The sequence below is a fragment of the Dendrobates tinctorius genome, unplaced genomic scaffold, assembly GCF_039654945.1.
Source record: "Dendrobates tinctorius isolate UK_male_01 unplaced genomic scaffold, ASM3965494v1 ptg000035l, whole genome shotgun sequence".
Lineage (NCBI taxonomy): Eukaryota > Metazoa > Chordata > Amphibia > Anura > Dendrobatidae > Dendrobates > Dendrobates tinctorius.
Window position 1 is genome coordinate 35054899 of NW_027361703.1, and position 17602 is coordinate 35072500.

Here is a 17602-nt window from a genome sequence, read left to right on the forward strand (position 1 = left end):
GTTTACGCCAAATTCTGACCCTACCATCCGAATGTCGCAGCAGAAATCGAGACTCATCAGACCAGGCAACGTTTTTCCAATCTTCTACTGTCCAATTTCGATGAGCTTGTGCAAATTGTAGCCTCAGTTTCCTGTTCTTAGCTGAGAGGAGTGGTACCCAGTGTGGTCTTCTGCTGCTGTAGCCCATCTGCCTCAAAGTTCGACGCACTGTGCGTTCAGAGATGCTCTTCTGCCTACCTTGGTTGTAACGGGTGGCAATTTGAGTCACTGTTGCCTTTCTATCAGCTCGAACCAGTCTGCCCATTCTCCTCTGACCTCTGGCATCAACATGGCATTTCCGGCCACAGAACTGCCGCTCACTGGATTTTTTTTCTTTTTCGGACCATTCTCTGTAAACCCTAGAGATGGTTGTGCGTGAAAATCCCAGTAGATCAGCAGTTTCTGAAATTCTCAGACCAGCCCTTCTGGCACCAACAATCATGCCACGTTCAAAGGCACTCAAATCACCTTTCTTCCCCATACTGATGCTCGGTTTGAACTGCAGGAGATTGTCTTGACCATGTCTACATGCCTAAATGCACTGAGTTGCCGCCATGTGATTGGCTGATTAGAAATTAAGTCTTAACACACAGTTAGACAGGTGTACCTAATAAAGTGGCCAGTGAGTGTATATACTACATTCATACAGCATACATACATACTACATACATACTACATATATACAACATTCATACAACATACATATATACTACATACTAAGTAGTCTCACTTTATGGCAAAAGCTGCGTGGGAACTTTCTCACACAGCAATGCCAAAAGTGAGACTAGGGACTATTTTTTTAACAGTGGCGTGGTATGTAGTATGTAGTATGTATGCATGTTGTATGAATGTTGTATGTATGTATGCTGTATGAATGTAGTATGTATGTAGTATGTATGAATGTTGTATGAATGTTGTATATATGTAGTATGTATGTATGTTGTATGAATGTTGTATATATGTAGTATGTATGTAGGTAGTATGTATGTATGCTGTATAAATGTAGTATATATGTAGTATGTAGGTATGCTGTATAAATGTAGTATACTGTATATGTAGTATGTATGTTTGTTGCATGAATGTTGTATAAATGTAGTATGTATGTATGTTGTATGAATGTAGTATGTATGTAGTATGTATGTTGCATGAATGTTGTATATATGTAGTATGTATGTAGTATGTATGTTTGCTGTATGAATGTAGTATATATGTAGCAGTGGCGTAGGAAGGGGGGTGCGGGGGGGCGGGCCGCCCCAGGCGGCACGTGTGTGGGGGTGGCGCAGCATGGCAGGAGCAGAAATTCCTCCTCTCTGTGCTAGCGCAGGTGGGTCACTCACCATTTGGGAGGAGAACGCTCTGCCTCTCTCCCTCCTCCTTCCTCTCCTCCCCTCCCCTCTCCTCTCCCTCCTTCAGTCTCTGCTCTTCTCTGGCCGCTGTCTCCTCGTACTTTTCCTCCGTCCTCCCCTGCAGCCATGGTGGGGGCCCGGGGTCCATGCCCTGCAGCTGGAGCCAGTCCGGGTGCCGGAGACCCTGCAGCGGGGCAGCAAGTTCATCAAGTGGGATGAGGTGAGCGGGGCCCGGCCGGGGTGGCAGGGGTTAATAGTGAGGGGGGCAGGTCCCGGCCATCACACAGGGGGCGCTGCACGCTCCGGGCAGACCTGTGGCATGCTGGCACTTGTTGTTCTGCTTTCAAGAAAGTTTTCCTTATGATGTAGTGTTCTTACCATAACCTTTGTGTGTATTGAGCCGGGGGGGGCGCCAAATTCGGGAACAGCCCCGGGCGGCAAAAGCTCTACCTACGCCTCTGATATGTAGTATGTATCTAGTGTGTATGTATGTTATATGCATGTAGTATATATGAAGTATGTATGTAGTATGTATGTTGTATGAATGTAGTATGTATGTAGTATGTATGTTTTGTTTTGTTCTTTTTACATTCAACACATTAGCCGGATGATGTATGCTGTATGAATGTAGTATATATGTAGTATGTATGTAGTATGTATTTATGTTATATGAATGTAGTATATATGAAGTATGTATGTTGTATGAATGTTGTATGTATGAAGTATGTATGTAGTATGTATGTTTTTTTTTTTTTACATTCAACACATTAGCCGGATGATGGGACTACTACTGTCCCATCATTGGCTAATGTGTCAATCACTGTCATTGTAGCAGGCATCGCCCGATGGGACTTGTAGTCCCATCGGACGATGCCTGCACACACACACACAGACCCCCAGCAGGCCCGTACAGACCACCGGCAGCCGGCACAGACCCCCGGCAGGCCGGTACAGACCCCCCCGGCAGGCCCGTACAGACCGCCGGCAGCCGGCACAGACCCCCCGGCAGCCAGTACAGACCCCCGTTAGGCCCGTACAGACCCCCGAGAGGCCCGCACAGAACCCGCCCGCACACACAGACACGCACAGTGTCCGCCCACGCACCGCCCACACTCTTCCCCCTCCCAAACTGGATGTATAAGGAAAGAAAGGGGGTTTTTTTAATCCGATATTTCTGTCCCATTGACTTGAATGGGATTTCCGGTATCGGAATCGGCGATACCCGATACTTTTTGTGTATCGGGCCGATCCAATCCGATCCGATATTTCTGAATATCGGATGGTATCACTCAACACTACTTATGATGCGTAATTATTACATCAGTGATTTACATTTATAAATGAAATCACAGTTTATAGTCGCGCAGAATTTAAAATGTATTTAGTATAAAATGTTGCTTTCATTTTCAAATGTGATATATAAACATAAGATTGATTCCGTTGAGTTAACTTTACACAGAAGGCACAGAAAACAATAAAAATAATCTAAATTAACTCAGTTGCGATTAATGTAAACCTTAATAGTAACAATACTGTCAAGATGAATATCAAAAAAGAAAGCCAACAAATCAATGCAAGTTCTTTGATTTGGCAAACTGTTTATTTTTGTACTTTTATATTTACTTAGTAGCAATTATTCTGCCAATGGAAATTAGCATTCATCATCTACTAAATTTCTAGTTTGTGACAGAAAATATGTCATCTTAACATGAAAAGGCGCATGCTATATAATCAAGTCATAGATATATAACAATATTGGAGTATCTGGTATACAAAATGCAGAAAGGTTTAGTATATGAATAGAGTATTATAACATGACGTGTGGTATATTACTAAATATGCTCACAAAATATTCAATAATTAGCATAAAAAGTATGCACTGAAAAATATTTTGTTGACAATAATTCAAATGTAATTATACTTTATAAAAGTAGGATTTGTATAAAAATAAAAAAATTGTACACTAACATTATTTCTTGCACTAAACATCAGCACCTTACTAATATCATCTGCTGTTTTACTTTTTTATAATAATGTTTTTATACATTTTTTAAATTTATTATTCTAAAGTGACTTTGTCCTGAGTGCTTTAAAAACATGGCATTTATATTTACATTAGCTTTATTTTACATGGTTTATACTAAATTATAATAAATCCCTCCTCTATGTACATATATACATTATACACTATATATTTTATAGGCAGTAAAAAGTACATTTATCTATTGGAGTTCTGCAACTACACTTGCATGAGTGTCCATGAACAAAACATCTGTGAGGCAACCTATGGAGTTCATTGTGAACCCTTCTCAACCGGAGTTTGGGTTATGTGATGAATAACTGAATGTTAATGTTGCTTTCAGTTACCTAAACCTTATAATTCAGTAAAATATGAGGGTTTTTTATATCTAACTATTCTGTCCAATAGCCTAGCAGGAACAAAAATAAGACTTATTTTCTACTGCTAGTATTGGAGTTGACTGAGGGTTTGAAGTTCCAAATTTTTGACTCTCTTTGGTTTACTCATATGAGGCCACATGCTGAAGAATATTTACCTGGAAGACGTATTATAAGAGGAAGAAACATAAGGCAAGAGTATCTTGCATATACTTTGAGGCTTAGCAGGAACAAAAATAAGGCTTATTTTCTACTGCTAGTATTGGAGTTGACTGAGAGTGAGAAGTTCCAAACTTCTGACTCTCTCTTTGGTTTACTCATAAGAGGCCACATGCTGAAGAATATTTACCAGGAAGACGTATTATAAGAGGTAGAAATATAAGGCACGAATACCTTGCATATACTTTACAAGGCTTAACAAATAATTCTTTCCTAATGTGTCTGGAAAGTTATAGGTTGAGCATGACTTACAGAGGTCACATACATATTTCATTTTTATCAATAAATGCAAGATTTCAATAGTATTTTCGTAGAAAATCTTCGTAATAGACAACGTCCAGTTGACCAGCAGGCATCCAACAAAAAAGGGCTGATCTGTTTCGTAGATTCTCAATGAGGATAAGGTTCCCAAGGCTATAAGCTGCTCCTCAATGACTAGTAAAGTAACCAGTGTGGTATTTCCAGAATGTTGTGAAGATAGCAGTTCTTTTGCCGGTTTAAACGGTGTCACTTTTCATTTCACATTCCTGTTGTAAGAGCTGTTGTAACCAAAGCTGTAGTGTTTGTAGCCTCAATGATCGGAGCCCAGGATGGATAAATATTAAGATTGAACATTGGGATCGCCCATGTTGATATACACAGCATTACTACAAGGACTCCTAAAATATTGATGCCTAGACCAGCTTTTACCTATAATGAAAAACAAATAAAAACAATGGGTAACAATCACAAGAGGTTGTAGGAAATGCTGAGAATATATTTTGGAAAACAAAATGGATAAACAATGTTTTCTTTATGCAGAAAGTTTTTGCAAACTTGTGACAACTCCTCCCTAAGGGTCCTTTCACTCTGCAGTTCTTCCCCACATTCGGTGATCCCACTGGGGCTTATGTCCGAAACGCTCTGCAAAACGGGATACAGGCATAAGAACCAATGGGGTCATTGACTAAAATGATACAGACGGAGTCACCAATTCTGTACTATTCTGCATTATTCTTTTTGGATGGGGCCATGCATACCAGGATGGGGATGGGGGACCTGCATACCAGGATAGGGATGAGGGGAGCCATGTATACCAGGATAGGGATGAGGGGAGCCATGTATACCAGGATAGGAATGAGGAGGCCATGCGTAGCAGGATGGGGATGAGGGGACCATGCGTAGCAGGATGGGAATGAGGGGGCCATGCATACCAGAATGGGGATGAAAGGACATATATATATATACCAGGATGTGGGATATTAATACAGAATTTAGCACATTTTTTGCTGCTAAACTTGACGAAGGCAAGACCGAAACATGAATTGGGGCAGGCAAACACTCCCTTGGGTCTTCACCTGGAGCAGAGCACTCTGCACTTTAATAGTAAGTATTAGCTTGGATTTTCCCTAATAGTTTGTGGTCAATGGCTTTGCCCATATATGGGAATAATAGGATATACAGGCATGTAATTTGAGAATTATATATATAATAGCAGTACTTATATTGATCTCTATCTGGGCAGTGTTATGAGTGCCACCATTGGTTCATATTGTGTGATATTAGAAATAATGGTTTTTGGTGGGATTTCTCATGGGGGTGTGCGTGCCTTTCACAATTGCAGCTTTCATATTCTTGTGACATTTTATTAAACCCCTTGTTGTTCATTTGTCAATCTTTTTAAAATTTATTACAATAAAGCATAATACGGGGTCCCGACACGCCCATGGTAACCCAATGTCATCATTACCAGAGCTGAGAGACTTCCTGTCACACGCAGTGCATGTCAGGACGTTTCTGAGGTCAGTGTGCAGAAAGTGCAGCGCTGACAGCTTATTTGACATGCAGATCTGCATGACATATAAGCAATCAATCTGCACAAAATGACTGTCCCATAATGGGACACAGTGAAAAAAGTTAGAATGAAATAAAACATTTTTTTTAAATAATTGTAAAAATATTAAAAAATAATAATAAAAAATCAATATTTATTCAATCAATTAATAAATATTTAAATTAAAAAAAATCTAAACAGTAAAAATACACATATTTAGTATTGCCGCATTGTAACGACCCGATCTATAAAACTGTTCCACTAGTTAACAACTTTAGTGAACATTATTAAAAAAAGCAAGTAAAAAAAACAATGCTTTATCATCATACCGCCGAACAAAAAGTGGAATAACACGTGATCACAAAGACATATATAAATTAATTTGGTACCGCTGAAAACGTCATCGTGTCCCGCAAAAACCAAGCTGCCATATAGCTCCATCATCAGAAAAATAAAAAGTTATATCTCTCAAACTAAAGCGATGCAAAAATAACTATTTTTTCTATAAAATAGTTTATTGTAGAAAAGCGCCAAAACATAAAAAAATGAGATATCGCTGTCATCGTACTGACCCGAAGAATAAAACTGCTTTATCAATTTTACCACACGCGGAACTGTATAAACGCCCCCCCCAAAAGAAATTCATGAATTGCTGGTTTTTGTCCATTCTGCCTCCCAAAAATTGGAATAAAAAGCAATCAAAAATGTCATGTGCCCAAAAATGATACCAATAAAAGCGTCAACTCATCCTGCAAAAAATAAGACCTCACAAAGACTCCAAAATAGGGAAACATTATAGCTCTCAAAATGTGGTGATGCAAAAACTACTTTTTGCAACAAAAAGCATCTTTTAGTGTGTGACAGCTGCCAAACATAAAAACCTGCTATAAAAACCCGCTATAAATAGTAAATAATAGTAACCCCCCTTTATCACCCCCTTAGTTAGGGAAAAATAATAAAATACAAAAATGTATTTATTTCCATTTTCCCATTAGGGTTAGGGTTGGGGTTAGGGTTAGGGTTGGGGTTACAGTTAGGGTTAGGGTTGGGGATAAAGTTAGGGTTGGGGCTAAAGATAGGGTTAGGGTTGGGGCTAAAGTTAGGGTTGGGATTTGAGCTAGGGCTGGGATTAGGGTTAGGATTGGGATTAGGGTTAGAGGTGTGTTGGTGTTAGGGATGGAGTTAGAATTGGGGGGTTTCCACTGTTTAGGCACATCAGGAGCTCTCTAAAAGTGACATGTGTCTGATCTCAATTCCAGTCAGTTCTGCGTTGAAAAAGTCAAACGGTGCCCCTTCCCTTCCGAGCTCTGCCATGTGCCCAAACAGTGGTTTACCCCCCCATATGGAGTATAAGCATACTCAGGACAAATTGCACAACAACTTTTGGGGTCCAATTTCTCCTTTTACACTTGGGAAAATAAAAAATTGGGGTAAAAAAAATAAGATTTTTTATTTTTACGGCTCTACATTATAAACTTCTGTGAAGCACTTTGGGGTTCAAAGTGATCACCACACATCTAGATAAGTTGCTTAAGGGGGTCTACTTTCCAAAATGGTGTCACTTGTGGGGGTTTCCACTGTTTAGGCACATCAGGGGCTCTCAAAACGCGACATGGCGTCTGATCTCAATTCCAGCCAATTTTGCATTGAAAAGTCAAATGGCGCTCCTTCCCTTCCGAGCTCTGTTATGGGCCCAAACAGTGGTTTACCTGCATATATGGGGTATCAGCATACTCAGAACAAATTGTACAACAACTATTGGGGTCCAATTTCTTTTTTTTTCATAAATGATTGCAAGTCATATAGAAGAAATGTTACCACTAACATGAAGTACAATATGTCTCGAAAAAAAAACCCTCAGAATCAGTGGTATCCGGTGAAGTATTTCAGAGCTATAACTTCATAAAGTGACAGTGGTCAGAATTGTAAAAATTGGCTTGGTCATTAAGTACCAAATTGGCTCTGTTACTAAGGGGTTAAACAACATGGACAACACAGTGATAAATCTACTTACCATGTCTATCACTTTTAGATGACCATAAGAAAAGACGATTGCATTTGGTGGATTTGCCACTGGAAGTAGGAATGCGAAAGAGGTGCAGAGAGTTGTGGGAATAAGGATATAGAGGGGATTCACATATATTGCTTCAGCCTGTATGAGCACAACAAAAATTAAAGGAACAATCATTAATAAGTCATTTGCCTTTAAAAATTTATTTTTTAATTACGTTAAGGACAGCTCGTTCACACCGCCGTATACATCGGACAAGTGCTATCCAATTTAATTGTCGTATAGCACTCGGATCAATGTTATGCAAAGGAGCAGTGCTGATGGATTTCTTTTCACTGACAGAAGCATGCTACAATTTCACTCTGCAATCGGATGGCACTCACCCATTCAAGTCTATGGATGCGTGGAAAATATCAGACTGCACTGAAATGAAATCAGAGTGTTGTCCGATTTTCGTGGACTCACAAAATGGAGATGGAGAAATCTTGCTCTCCATCTTCTCAACACAGTCTGCTATGGTTCTCTCATCTGAGAGAACCAGATCATTCTATGCTGACACTCTGAGAAGAGTTTGATCAGAATGTCATCAGCATAATCATCCCGATTATCTTGGATGAGAGATGCTATGGTCATGTGATCCTGCCCTAAAAATACTCACCAGGGGTGCTAATATAGGTAGGAATATTGTAATTGTTGCAGGATTGCTGGCTACTTCAGTCACTGACGTCACAATTATACAAGCAATGAGCACAACAATCCATATGGGGAATGAGCCAAGTGGAGTCATCTTGTTCCCTATCCACTTGGACAGTCCAGAGACCTGAAAATGATACACAAATTACTATCATGCAATACATACAGTTGTGCTCAAAAGTTTACATACCCAGGCAGAATTTTTGATTTCTTGACCTTTTTTCAGAGAATATGTATGATTACACCAAAACTTTTTCTCCACTCATGGTTAGAGGTTGGGTGAAGCCATTTATTGTCAAACTACTGTGTTTTCTCTTTTTAAATCATAATGACAACCTAAAACATCCAAATAACCCTGACCAAAAGTTTACATACCCCATTTATTAATACTATTGCCCCCTCTAGCCCCCTCTAACATCAATGACAGCTTGAAGTCTTTTGTGGTAGTTGTGGATGAGGTTCTTTATTTTGTCAGATGGTAAAGCTGCCCACTTTTCTTGGCAAAAAGCCTCCAGTTCCTGTAAATTCCTATGCTATCTAGCATGAACTGTGCACACTTCAGATCTCCCCAGAACAGCTCAATGATATTGAGGTCAGGAGACTGAGATGGTCACTCCAGAACCTTCACTTTGTTCTGCTGTAGCGAATGACAGGTTGACTTGGCTTTATGTTTTGGATCGTTGTCATGTTGAAACGTCCAAGTATGTCCCATGCGCAGCTTCCGGGCTGATGATTGCAAATTTGCCTTCAGTATTTGCTGATAACATGCTGCATTCAACTTTCCTTCAACTTTGTGGCTTTACAGTAGGAATGGTGTTTCTTTCAACATAAGCTTTGTTGATCTCTCTCCAAATGTAACGTTTATGGTTGTGGCCAAAAAGTTTAATTTTGGTTTCATCACTCCAAATTACCTTGTCCCAGAAGTTTTGAGGCTTGTCTCTGTGCTGTTTTGCGCATTGTAGGCGAGATACATTGTGGCATTTGCGCAGTAATGACTTTCTTCTGATGACTTGACCATGCAGTCCATTTTTCTTCAACTGCCTCCTTATTGTGCATCTTGAAACAGCCACACAGCTAGTTTTCAGAGAGTCCAGTATTTTAGCTAATGTTATTTCTGAGTTTTTCTTTGCATCCCAAACAATTTTCCTGGCAGTTTTGAGGACAACATTTTTGTTGGTCTACCTGACCATGGTTTTGTTTTTACAGAGCCCCTGATTTTCCATTTGTTAATCACAGATTGAACGCTGCTGACTGGCATTATCAATTCCTTTGATATCTTTTTGTATCCCTTTCCTTTTTTATACAGTTCACATACCTTTTCCAGTAGATCTGTTGACAATTCTATTGCTTTCCCCATGACTCACAATCCAGAAATCAGTGGCTGGATGAAAGATGCAAGAGTTTGGATTCCAGAAACTCATTCAGCCTTTATGTACACACTGATTACAAGCAAACAGTTACCTTTAGTAGCTATTCAAAACCATTTGTAACCACTTCTGTGCATGTTATCAGGCCAAAAGTCACCAGGGCAGGTGAACTTTTGATCAGGGTCATTCGGATGTTTTGCGTTGTCATTATGATTTAAAGAGTGAAAACACAGTAGTTTGACAATAAATTGCTTCACCCAACCACTAACCATGAGTGGAGAAAAAGTTTTGGTGTTATCATTCATATTCTCTGAAAAAAGGCCAAGAAACCCAAAATTCTGCTGGAGTATGTAAACTTTTGAGCACAACGATATATATATATATATACAGTATATATATATATTGTATATACTGTATATATCGTGTATACTGTATAACTTACTGCAATTTATAGATTATATTCTTCACACTTTTCATTCATAAATGGAATGTAGCACTAATTAAAACAACATAGTAAAACATATTTTTCTAATCTGTTTCCATTTTCTTTACATGCATGCATTAAAAGGGTAATATTCTTACTGTTAAAAGCATTTTTAGAGATGTTTTAGAGAACTTGCATTGACCTTCGAAAGTCTGTAGTATGAGATGCTCATTAACTTCCATGGGAGAACATTCTACTCATACTCCTTGATCTTTTCAAAGCTTATTGTACGGGGAGAGGAAAAGTTAAGCTGTGATTATCAACTACTGTAAATGGTAAGCTACTGCGCTATCTCATGATATATGGAGGTATTTTCTATCATTGTAATTTTGTCTGTAGTGATAATGAAATGATTACTGAAAAGTGATCTTTACAGAACAGAAAGTGGCAGCCTAAAGAAAGAAGAGAAGAAGTATACGAATTGAGCGATACACCAAGCAATATAAAATATTACATATTTATTGAAATACAAATAAACAAGTCAAGGGTTGTTTGTTGGTATTTCAATAAATAAAGTAGTTATTATTTTATATTGCTTGGTGTATCCCTCAATTCATATACTTCTCTTCTTTCTTAATGCATTATTTACTGGTACTTTTGTTTTAAGAAAAACAGTGTAATTACTATTTAACTGTTCATCAATTTCTCATTTAACTAATGACTCACTAGAGAACAGGTAACCATTAGTGATGAGCGAGTATACTTGTTACTCAAGATTTCCCGAGCATGCTCAGGTGATTTCCGAGTAGTTTGGCGTGCTCTGAGATTTAGTTTCTGTCGCTGTAGCTGCATGATTTGCAACTGCTAGACAGCCTGCATACATGTGGGGTTTGCCTGTTTGTTAGGAAATCCCAACATGTATTCAGGCTGTCTAGCAGCTGCAAATTATGCAGCTACGGTGACAGAAACTAAATCTCCGAGCACATCCAAATACTCAGAGATCACCTGAGCATGCTCGGGAAATCTCGAGTAACAAGTATACTCGCTCATCACTAGTAACCATCAATAAAGAACATAACTGCAGTCCAAGATTTGATAAATGAATGGCATCAGCAGAGGCATCGCTGCTTAGTGATGTTGGGCCACTCATGATAGGTGTGGGTTTGTGCTGCATATGTTTGGCAAATATTGGCATTTCTTTACCTCACATCCTTCAGCCAGTGCAAATCCACCACCAACAAGAATTCCAATATCCCATGGCATGCAAGCTTGAAATTCCTTCCATGTAATCAGTGGAGCATAATCAAAAGAATCTATTGCAAAAAAAAGTAGTAAAAAAATGTTTAGATATCTTTCGGATCATTTTGGCTTATCTTCACAACTAATTTTGTTATTTCGACTTTGCAAATAGTCTTTATTATCTGCCTATAGAAAAAAAACACACTGAGTAGCACCTCCAAACTGAATAAAGCAAGTGTGAACAGGTGCAAGCTGCTATGGCTACATGATATACAAAGAAAAGAATACAGCAGCACTCTGTAAGCACTAAGATGTATGCAGACATTGAATATATGAAATCTGGACTGCATAATTGCTACATAGAATATGCTTATAAAAAGGTACTTGGCGCATAAACTGGTCAATTCATGACTGTCGGCAACTATATTCTTTTTGCTTTCTATCTACTATTTTTGTGTCCACATCTCCTGTATATTGTAGATAAAAATTAACCGTGTATCATGTGTTTCTGCTGTGATACTCCTTTCTTGTCTCCTATGTGTCAACCTACAAAATGTATGATTCCAATAAGAGAAGAGGTAGGTAAATTGCTAGTTTTGCCTCATTTTGGACATTGTAATGGGAAACTTTACAGTTGTAAATAGTTTTTTGGGAGTTCAATTCATAAAATCGGGTATTGAGAAATTCAGTGTCTATTTCAAGGTATGTTTTTTTTTAAATTACAGCATGGCCTATTCTTCTGCTTTTATCTGCAATGACTTCATTGAATGCAGAATAACTGCTTGTTTTATAATGCAATCATGAGCTTCAAGCACACCTTAAAACATTTCCTAGAAGAGGTTGAATTAGATGGTCTCATATCTATTAAACCATACTATATTACTAAAAGGAAATTGTTTATCTGTCAAGGAAAAAAAAAAACAAATTAACAAGGGAATTATCCCATCCCTATTGGCCAGAGCAGCTTCAAATAGCTGCCATCATTTTGATGGACTTGATGTATCTTATATTACATGTTTGTCAGGTCCACCTGACTAGTACAGCAGTTTGGACCTATGACATGTAGCTTATCATTGCTGCATAAACCAAATATTTTTTTGCCATGTAAAAATTCATGAAACATACAACAGTGGCCTCATTCAGACATCCATGTTTTTCGTACATGTTCCTTTCTTGTTTTTTTACACTCAAGTCACTTACTTATTATACTGTGTGGCCTTATATACTGTGTGTCCACAAAAAAATTGTCACGTCCATTTTAGATCCAGGACACGGCTCAGACTTGCCAAAGTAAGCTATACATGCATCTATACATGAAAAACTCAGACAAGATATGGATGGATGCCTTCTAGTTGCATCGTACTCCTGTGTTCATCTTTCACTGTTTGACACAAATGAAGTTGGGAAGCCCTCAGCACTTTTTTTTTTTTTGCATATGAGAAAAACTGATGAAACACATAAAAAAACTGTACAATCTGACACACTGAAATGTGATCAAAAGCACTGATGAAGATTGGTCAGTTTTTCATATAAAAAAAATAGTTATCTGAATGAGGCCTTAAATGGGTTGTCCGCTACTTGGACAACCTCTTCTCAATTTGAGTTTTTGTCACTGTTAAAGTAATAACACTCATACTCCTCTCTGGTGCCAGCGCCTTTCTAGCTACCATACTTCGGCACTCGCTCTCTCAGGACTTGCCCAAGGTTGTTATGTCATGTGAGCCCTGCACCCAATCAGTGTCCGCTTCGCTTACCCTCCTTCAGATGTGTCGAACATAAAAAGGAAGTCAGGGCTGCGACTGCTCTCCGACTTCCTCTTGATGTTCAATACATCTGAACGCAGGGACACTGAAGCCGGTGCTCATTGGATGCAGGGCGCACATAACATAACCTCATGTGAGCCCCTGGAGAATGAGTGCCGACACCGCTGGATTAACGCCGGTGCTGGAGGTGGGTGTACGTGTTTTTTAACAGGGGAAAACATTGAGATTGAGAAGGGGTTTTCCGCGTTGTGGACAATCCCATTAATATGTGGATTGTCACTGTGTATATAATTGTGTATAAACCTAAACATGCTGTCCATACAGCCCCATAGACACAAGGTCTTAGGTTAAACAGAAAATATAGAGTATGTTGCAAAGTTTTTGCAGCTATAATTTTAAGCTCAATGGATTTTAAAATCTAAAATCCCAATAACAAGCCCTATAGATGCCCTATCACAAGAAACACTGCAATATAATTGTGGAGCATGGTGTATAACAAATTAACAAGATAATCAGTACTATGAATATCATGTTCCTTTATTGCTGCAAATTAACATATTTTAAAATATATAAAGAGACCTGTTGTGTGTAATTGCTGAGCGCTACCCAAGGATTCAACACAGTGAATTGTGCAAAGAATACTCAACTAGTTTTTCCAGCAGTCTTTCTTTTCCAGGGATATGCAGGGACGATAAAGAAAAGAATTCCCAAAAGCAAAGCAGCTGTTGAATCAGTAGCATAGCCCTTGTACCTAGAAATATAGATACATATTATGAGTTTTTGACATGCTGGACTTCTACAACAAAATAAATGATATAGGAAGTTTTAGTTAGGCTCCTCTTATATCATGTTAAGAGGAACACTTCTATTGTCTTTTATTAAAGCACTATTCTAGTGGGGTTTTATTATTGCCGAGCTGGAGAGTTGTAACTAACCTAAGTTCCCTGCCCCGAGATTCATACTTACCAGCCACAGTCTTCATTTTGTATCTGCGCCACTCCAGTGGTCCTTCTGCAGTCTGTGACCTGCCAGATCGCTCCAGTGTTTGCTGTGCGATACAGAAGTCACTACTCAATATAAGCCTATCAGAGCCAGAATGAGACTTTCATAGATCTACATGGAGAGCTTGCGACTGTTACCTCTGACTTCCGGTCAGTCAGAAGTTGCAGTCAAAAATTCTCAGAGTGGGACCGGAGCAACATCGGGAACAGCTGAAGATGGTGGCTGGTAAGTATGTTACTAGGGTCAGGAAACTTAGATCAGTTGCACCATTCCAGCCCTGAAAATACAGTATGTCCTGCTTGGAGTTGTGCCCATCCCTTGCACAACACTATAAGGAAAGCAGATAACGATTTGGTCTGCATTCTTTCCACTCTTTTATCTATTACTAGACCAAGATAGGACCAACTGTTCCATGCTCTGTCTTGTAGTACATCCTCCCAGACTCATAATATCATACATACAGTAGATTGGACTCCTGGGCTGGATGTATTATTAGCATTTGAAGATGTGGAAAGTGTGCTCAAAAATAATGATTACATTGTTGAAATATGTTGTACAATAAAAAATTCTATTGAGTTATGGTGTTAGCCAAAAAATTGCTGTAAATACTTTTATGTCCAGAAATGACAAACATATTCTATGATTGATACCTTTATTGCCTAACCAGCAAAATTCTACTTGCAAGCTTTGTAAACTCGCCTGAAGAAGAAGCCTCTGTGCTTTGAAATCTGCAAATATAATGTTTCTGGTTAGGCAATAAAGGTATCAATCCTAGAATACTTTTGTCATTTTTGGGCATAATAGTATTTACATCATCTGTTGAAATCTGTGTTTCTGTCTCCAGCTCTTCATGCATTATAGTACTTTATGTCTTTCTTTTATGATGACAAATTCACTTTGAAAAGCATTCTCCGAATATAAGATATTGAAAAATAATCATAATATACTGTATATTTGTACAATGGTCTATTAGGCTACAATTGCTATATAAGACGTACATATTATTTGCCTCTGTACAATGGCCTTGAACCACATTAAACATAAAATGCTTTAAAAGGTGCCTGTGTATTGGACATGCAATTTGCCCGAAAACCTTATCCATCAGCATGCATATTTCACTTATTAAATTTCAATGATAGTCTAAAATCAGAGGAAACCATTAGGGGCAATTGTGTAAGTGTCATGTCTTCTATATGTAATGATTTGATTATTCTGCATTAATTATTTGCTTATTTTCCTTTTATCTTAATTTTGTATTATTTGGAGCTGGAGGGTATACCTCAAGTTTTAAGTGGACAAATGTTAACTGCATTTTGTGGCTTCAAATATGTTATGTATTTAACATAAAGAAATAAACTAATTTGTGGAAGAGGCTGATACTTACTGAGGAAATAGTTCAGACCATCCGGGAATAAACCCAGGGTCTCTGGTAAACCACAGTAGAGCCATCAGAAGAAAAAGGATGAAGGTCATAATTTCTTGATAGCTATAAAAGAATAACGTCATGTTATTTGAACTCTTTGTTTTTTATATGCTTTATATCTTAACAAATAGCAATTTTTTATATGTTTTTTTTTTTGCCTTACCTCAGTGGGCCAAGCCTTTTGTATTCGTCCAAGATTACTTTAGCAGAAGCAATTTCTCTTTCTGTTTTAGCTTTGCCACATTTAAACAGTTCCTTAAAGCTTAAATAAAGCAAAAAGATATACATATATATATATATTTTTTCAAATAGAATGCTAACTTGTCTGTTTTCTTCCAAAAGATCATTAAAATTAAACTAAGTCGGTAATATACTTACTCAATACCTAACCATTCCTGTTAAAGAACTTCTAACTTACACATACATTATTTGCTACAACTTGTCTTAGCTGTTTTTCTAAACATTTTGTAAAAAAATAAAGAAAACAGTAATTTTTTTGAGAATTTGATGATTAAAGGCAACCTAAAAGTATATTCATGCTGCCTGTGGTGCAGCCATATATGTTTTTGTGGCATTTCAGAGAAAACATGCTTTGCCATGCCGGTCGAGGACTATGTGTCATGGATGACTAGTCCGAGGCAGGTCCTCAGGGTCTTCTCCCCACTTTGCTCCCGTAGATTGACATGGCTCTCACATTGTGTGTGTATAGGGAGAGACCTGTCTGTTATGGGTAGCAGGCAGGGAGAAGTTGCCTTGGACTAGGCATCCAAGATGTATAGTACCTGACCGGCTTTGCAAACTATGTCTTCTCTAAAATGCTGTCGGTACAATAAGGGAGCTAGTGTCTGATTCATACTACCGTGGTTCTGTCAACATGAAACAGCTGACAGATTCTCTTTAGCTTAGAAAAATCCAAAACATGTTGGTTTATACAGTATATCTGTATCTCCTTACACTGGCCCAGTTTTTTTACTTAAAGGCTTCAAAAATTGGTTAAGAGATTGATTCAAAGTGATCAACTTAAAGCATTGGTTGTTTTTATAAGTTGCATGAAAATTATCTAGATAATAATAATTTGGGCTCACCCTAATAATGCTGAGTAATTGTGAAATTCAAAAAAACTACTGTATGGTAAGGAATTGCTAATAATGCAAGGGTTTAATGAAATTTAGCTTCACTGAGCGAAATATCTCACGATGTTACACGATGTTACAGATTTTCTGTAAATTATGTGTAGAATAAATGCATATTTATTTTAGCTGCTAAAAGTTCCCTTTCTCTTCTGCCTGTCTATAACATGACCAAAAAACTGTGAGGCACAATAGTTGTATCCCTACAATATATGTATATATGATATACATCATGCTATGCCTGTACATAGGCACTGCCTTATGGTGCCACATCATACTCATCCCAAGACTAAATGTTTGTAGTCTTTCTCCTTCACACATCTGGTGATAAGCAACATTTTTCTTCTCATGGTTTTCTGTGAAATATATATTGTGGACTCTTATGTTTTGTAGGTATGCCCCAGTTATGTAATTTTTTTGTATCCTTTCAAAATGAAAAAAAATAGAAAAATTGCATCTAGAGGAAAGGTAGTCTCAAAGAAGATTCTGTGTGTGTATGTATGTATATGTATGTATATGCATACAGTTCTGTGAAAAAGCGTTTGCCCCTTTCTTGATTTCCTATTCTTTTGCTTGTTTGTCACATTTAACCCCTTCATGACCGGAGCTTTATTGGTTTCCGTTTTTGTTTTTTACTCCTCTTCTTCTCAGAGCCATAACTTTTTCTTTTTGTGTCAATATGGCCATGTGAGGGCTTGTTTTTTGCCAGACGAGTTGTAGTTTTAAATGACCCCAT

General features: G+C 38.1%; 1 protein-coding gene across 1 annotated transcript in view; it reads right to left on the minus strand.

Annotated features, from left to right (window-relative positions):
* Positions 1-2959: 2959 nt before the first annotated feature.
* SLC13A1 (solute carrier family 13 member 1) overlaps positions 2960-17602 on the minus strand; it is a 62520-nt gene continuing 47877 nt past the window's right edge. Inside the window, exons 10-16 of the mRNA XM_073573404.1 lie at positions 15900-15998; positions 15698-15799; positions 13959-14062; positions 11513-11622; positions 8484-8645; positions 7829-7966; positions 2960-4691 (exon numbers count right to left, since the gene is read on the minus strand). Of these exons, the coding sequence (XP_073429505.1) occupies positions 4521-4691; positions 7829-7966; positions 8484-8645; positions 11513-11622; positions 13959-14062; positions 15698-15799; positions 15900-15998 (886 nt within the window). The 3' untranslated portion in view covers positions 2960-4520. The remainder of the gene's footprint in view (positions 4692-7828; positions 7967-8483; positions 8646-11512; positions 11623-13958; positions 14063-15697; positions 15800-15899; positions 15999-17602) is intronic.